Consider the following 4,679-nt stretch of genomic DNA (forward strand, 5'->3'; position numbering starts at 1 on the left):
TCAGAGAAAAAACTTTTAATCAGAGTATTACATCATGGTACACTGCATTATAAACCAGTGATCGAACGCCAATGAAGCTGACCCATACCAGGGCTGCTCCACTGTCCATGAGTGTGTAAGACGAGTGTCAATTTCAGCGATCAGACATTCTTGACACAAAGTAAGAACTGGGCCGGGCTGTACAAAGTAAAGCAGGATAACATTAAAACATAAGACACAGGAAAAGGTTACAGAAGCGTTGCCACAACACTTTCACTTGTTTTAGTGCAAAGCTTTACAGTAGAGATCAATTAATGCACTTCATCCTCCTCTCATTAGGGGGAACTGTCTACACTCACAAAGTGCCTTGTGGCAGTGACCAGTCCTGGGCCTATGATGTGATGCTGGCCTATAAGGCTCCTTCTGAGACTATTGTGACACTACTGTGTTCGTCCCCCAGACACACTGAGCCAGGGGTCAAAGGTCAGGCTCATATCAACTCGAGGCAACTGCAGTTGAACAGTTTTAATGGAATTTGAAGTGAAACAGACCACTCTTAGCCTTGGCCAGCACACACACATGGCCCTGACTGTCCCCTGCCTAAAGATATGAAGGGCTGTCTTCAGGGAGAACCATTCAATTAATCTAATTTATAATAAAGGAAACAAGCTGACAAGAGAGTCACTCTTGATGAAGCACTGTCTGATATGTTGTGACTTCATGTAAAAGGAATAAAATGCTACAGCTTCAAGGACTGAGTAAATGGATAGGAATGACAATCGAGAGGCGTAGAGCCATGGACAGGGGGCTAGCGGGAGGCCAGCATGCTTGAACTGATAACACAATCAGGACTTCTTGTCACCAGTTAAAGCTAACACATTGCATTAATGTGCCAAGAACAGTCTTATCCCTTCTAACTTTACACAATCAGGAACGTGGGTCTCTCTTACTCTCCTTCTCTGCTGGGCATCAAGTACTAAACGTTCGTCACTAACCTACATATATAAAGCTACTCTATCTCTCTGGCTCAGAGAGGGGCACCATTCAGGGTTCATCGCGGCAGGAAATGAGCACTGAGGGTCTTTGTGACCTCTATGAAAACACTTGGTAAAAACAAGGGGGCTTTTGCATGGAAAGAGCAAAGGATGTTCCAAAATGGGAAATAGAATCTTTCTTCTATACATCTCCAGTAATGCCACACTAGTCTACAGTCGCTAGTCTATCCTACCGTCGTCTATCTGTTTGTCCCTTTTTCTCATCCATGCGCCTGATATTTGGTAAAACAAAACAAAACAAAAAAAGCTTTACTCCATAAATATTTTACATCATTAAAAAAATTACATTGTACATTACGTCCGTTTGATAAGAAGAACAAGACCTTTACATTTATGATATGGTTGTAATGAGAATGGCTAGCAGTCTCTGATACAGATTATTAAAAGATTCAGACCTTTATTTTGACATTTAGATTTTCGATCCACACAAACCCTCATCTCACAGCACTGTGAGACTTAAACTGACCTACAACAAAGAGCAGCTGACTCTGGGGAGCCTTAGGGCTGAGCTACACCAGGCGCGTAAGTGAAGCGCTCCGTTCGCGTTGCGTCTGCTGCAACAATTAGCTTCCATTATAATCAATGGAAGCAGCTACACCAGACGTGACAGTGGGGCGTACTTTCGAACAAAAATAGACCATTCATCTAAAATGGATTTTACGCGTCGCGAACGGAACGTTTCAGTTACGCGCCTGGTGTAGCTCATACCTTATGCCCACATCTGGGCCACGTCTGAATGGAGTCTGGGACGGACGTGGCCCTAACATCTGGTTACATGTATGGGCCCTAACATCTGGTTACATGTATGGGCCCTAACATCTGGTTACATGTATGTCTGCATGATCTGAACTGCATTAGATCCGGATCTTGTGGCCCTGATCTGAGCCATATCAGTTCCGGAGTCAGCTGCTCTCCGTATCCTGGTCATCATCTCCTGCTGATAATCAGTCTCTCAGGCTGGGTGCCTCCCTCCCTACCTACTAGCAGAGATCCCTCACCTCCACAGGGTCACCTCACCTGCTTCACCACACACCTGTGCCGAGCCGAATCCCCACCGAGCTGCTCTGTGACCCCCAGCCTGATAGGATTCTACTGCCCTCTCCCTCCTGTCCCTACCCCAGACAGCAGCATCTAACAGCGCCGCCCTGGAGGATAAGCTACAGCAGCACACTTCGGGCAGATCTTATGGTAGAGGACGTCAGCACAGCCCAGAGACACAGAAGAACAGAAAGCATAAATAAATACACACATTGTACCTTGGGTTAGAAAACCACAGACTGACTGACGTATGAATGACATTGATCCTGCCTGCCCGAATGAGAGGCGGTTATGTTAAGACATATGTTAAGGAATTATTCTAGCTAGAGATCTATCTATATGACCTGTCCCTCTACAGTACCTAGTCTTCCTATCCTATCTAATGGACGAGGCCTCAGTATGCGTTACCGTGGTCACTGGGTGAAGACAGCAGAAACAAGTTTATATGCTCGACATGAAAGCGCTCGAGGGAAGCCATATGGTCATCTATATATACTGTAGTTCCAGAGTTGACTTAGGCTCAATATTACCAGAATATGTTCTTATAAAGTAACTCTTGGCTTTGTTATTGATTTATGCATATAACTTTATCACAGTAAACGTGTTCTTATTTCTCTTTCTCACATACTCACTCAGCTGACCTACATTTGCACCAATATGCAGTGCCAGTGCATTATGGCTTATAATACCGTACATGTGCGTTTCAGGTTTCCAAATAAAATTTTCGTACAAATTGATTTCGATCCTGCTCATAAATACTTCAGTGGATTTTTCAAAACAGAAAATTCCTTCTGCTTCTTCATCTAACTGATAGGCGTCAAGAAGACGCATAGTTCTATGAAAGTGAGAAAGAGAAAAGGTACAGGTTCAGGTAGATAAATGATTCATTTCTCAGGCCCGCGGTGAACACGTAATACTGAGAGGGCAGCCTGCTTTCACGGGACCCTGGACTCTTTTTTTAAGATGAAGTATGACCATGTTATCACTTGTACAGCTGATTGCCTTAATAAACATGCAGATTGCCCTTAGAGACGCTTAGTAGGACTGAACAAGCGCTTAGGTAGAGAAGCTGTCTCCGTGCTGCCACTGGGCGCCTAATGCACTGCATTACCACCGGGCTTTATTGGGTTCCTCTGGGAGGTGTAGTCCCCCAAAAAGTCAAATTGTAGTTCTTTTTGTCATGTCATTATTTTACACTGCCACCAATTAATCTTGCGCCTGTTTTTGAATCCGAATTGGGTTCTTCTTTTGTTGATTGGCCTTTGACGTCCGTCTGACTGCGGCTTTGCCTCTGGTGGCGTGGAGGCTGCCGCAGTGTTCGGTTCGTTTCTGTCCTGCAGCGGGCCTGGCACTGCGGAGGTGGGCCTGCCTCTCTCACTCGGCGTCGTTGACAGTGTAGGGGGGCGGGGGCCCCAGGCTGTGCTCCGAGGGTGTGGGGGTTCCTGGGGGGCCCGTGGATGGGGTGGGGGAGGCGGGGGGCTCTTCCGAGTCAGAGTTCTCCAGAGAGAGGTCGTCCACCAGTGCACGCCGTCCGGCACGCATGGAGAGGGGCAGGGCAGCGCGTCTGAGATGGAGGGAAAGAACGACAATGTACAGTTAGAGGAGTCACAGGAGGTGCCTTCGTAAATCACATCCATCAGATATAAAGGGCCATTTATACAGTTAAAATCAACTGGCTACAGGAAGGAACTATTAAACAAGTAAACAACTTAGCCTACTGAGTAAACAACTTAGCCTACTGAGTAACAAGCCTATTTTGAGCGACAGTAGCTGTGAAACAACAATAACTGTATAAGAAAACTAAAGTATAACCTAAATCTATATAGTCTAGTCACTATACAGGGATTACTATTGGTGGGATAAAAGCAGCTGCTTCACATTCAAACTCACAAGGAGAGGAAACCACTGATTACAGCATTGGATTATTTTGGAATTGATTGCAAAAGGGCAGGCTGTGAAGCAGGAGGAGAGGGGAAGAAAGCAGAAGAGAGGAAAGCAGAGCAGAAGAGAAGAGAGGAGAGAGGAGAGCTGTGGGGAGATCCTCTCAATGTTGCTGCTTTTTAGCAGAGTCAGATCAGGGCTAGTTCTGTTCGCATGGACTGGAGACCCAGATTGAGCTCTTACTTTCCCTACCATTCACATATGTAGACTTCATCTTGGTCTGGGTTAACTGATTACATCTTGTGCTCAGTTGCTGTCTTCACCTGACTTGCTAACTCGAATAACTTGATTTGACTAACACACAGCTCTGAGTCAAGATGAAATCTAGACTTAGGACCAACATTTTCTCAGATGCTTTCTGCTAACTGATCACTTATTTTTTACATTTCAAAATCTGGGAAAGTCTTTCAACTAATTTTAATTGTTTCTATGTTGTTTTTTTAATAATTACTTTTTAAACACTTTTAAATTATTGCCCTTTTATGCTTTTATGTACTATTACCTTGTGTGTTTTTATGTTTTCTTATTATTCTTATTCTTATTATTTTATTGTTATTCTTTACTTTTTAAACTATTCTTTGACTATTGCCCTTCTATGCTTTTATCAACTATTCCTGTTTGCTTTTGTTTATGTAAAGCACATTGAATGACCTCTGTGTATGAAAT

The 4,679-nt window shown here is 44.1% G+C and overlaps 1 protein-coding gene across 10 annotated transcripts in view; it reads right to left on the reverse strand.

Annotated features, from left to right (window-relative positions):
• myh14 (myosin, heavy chain 14, non-muscle) overlaps positions 1-4,679 on the reverse strand; it is a 48,359-nt gene continuing 43,680 nt past the window's right edge. For 9 of the 10 annotated variants that reach the window (XM_042105921.1, XM_042105928.1, XM_042105926.1 and 6 more), the window contains one exon: positions 1-3,636. In XM_042105921.1, coding sequence (XP_041961855.1) covers positions 3,447-3,636 — 190 coding nt within the window. In that variant the 3' untranslated portion in view covers positions 1-3,446. The remainder of the gene's footprint in view (positions 3,637-4,679) is intronic. The other variant, XM_042105929.1, reaches the window with a different exon arrangement.

This window comes from Alosa sapidissima, chromosome 10 (assembly GCF_018492685.1).
Source record: "Alosa sapidissima isolate fAloSap1 chromosome 10, fAloSap1.pri, whole genome shotgun sequence".
In the NCBI taxonomy this organism is placed as follows: Eukaryota; Metazoa; Chordata; class Actinopteri; order Clupeiformes; family Clupeidae; genus Alosa; species Alosa sapidissima.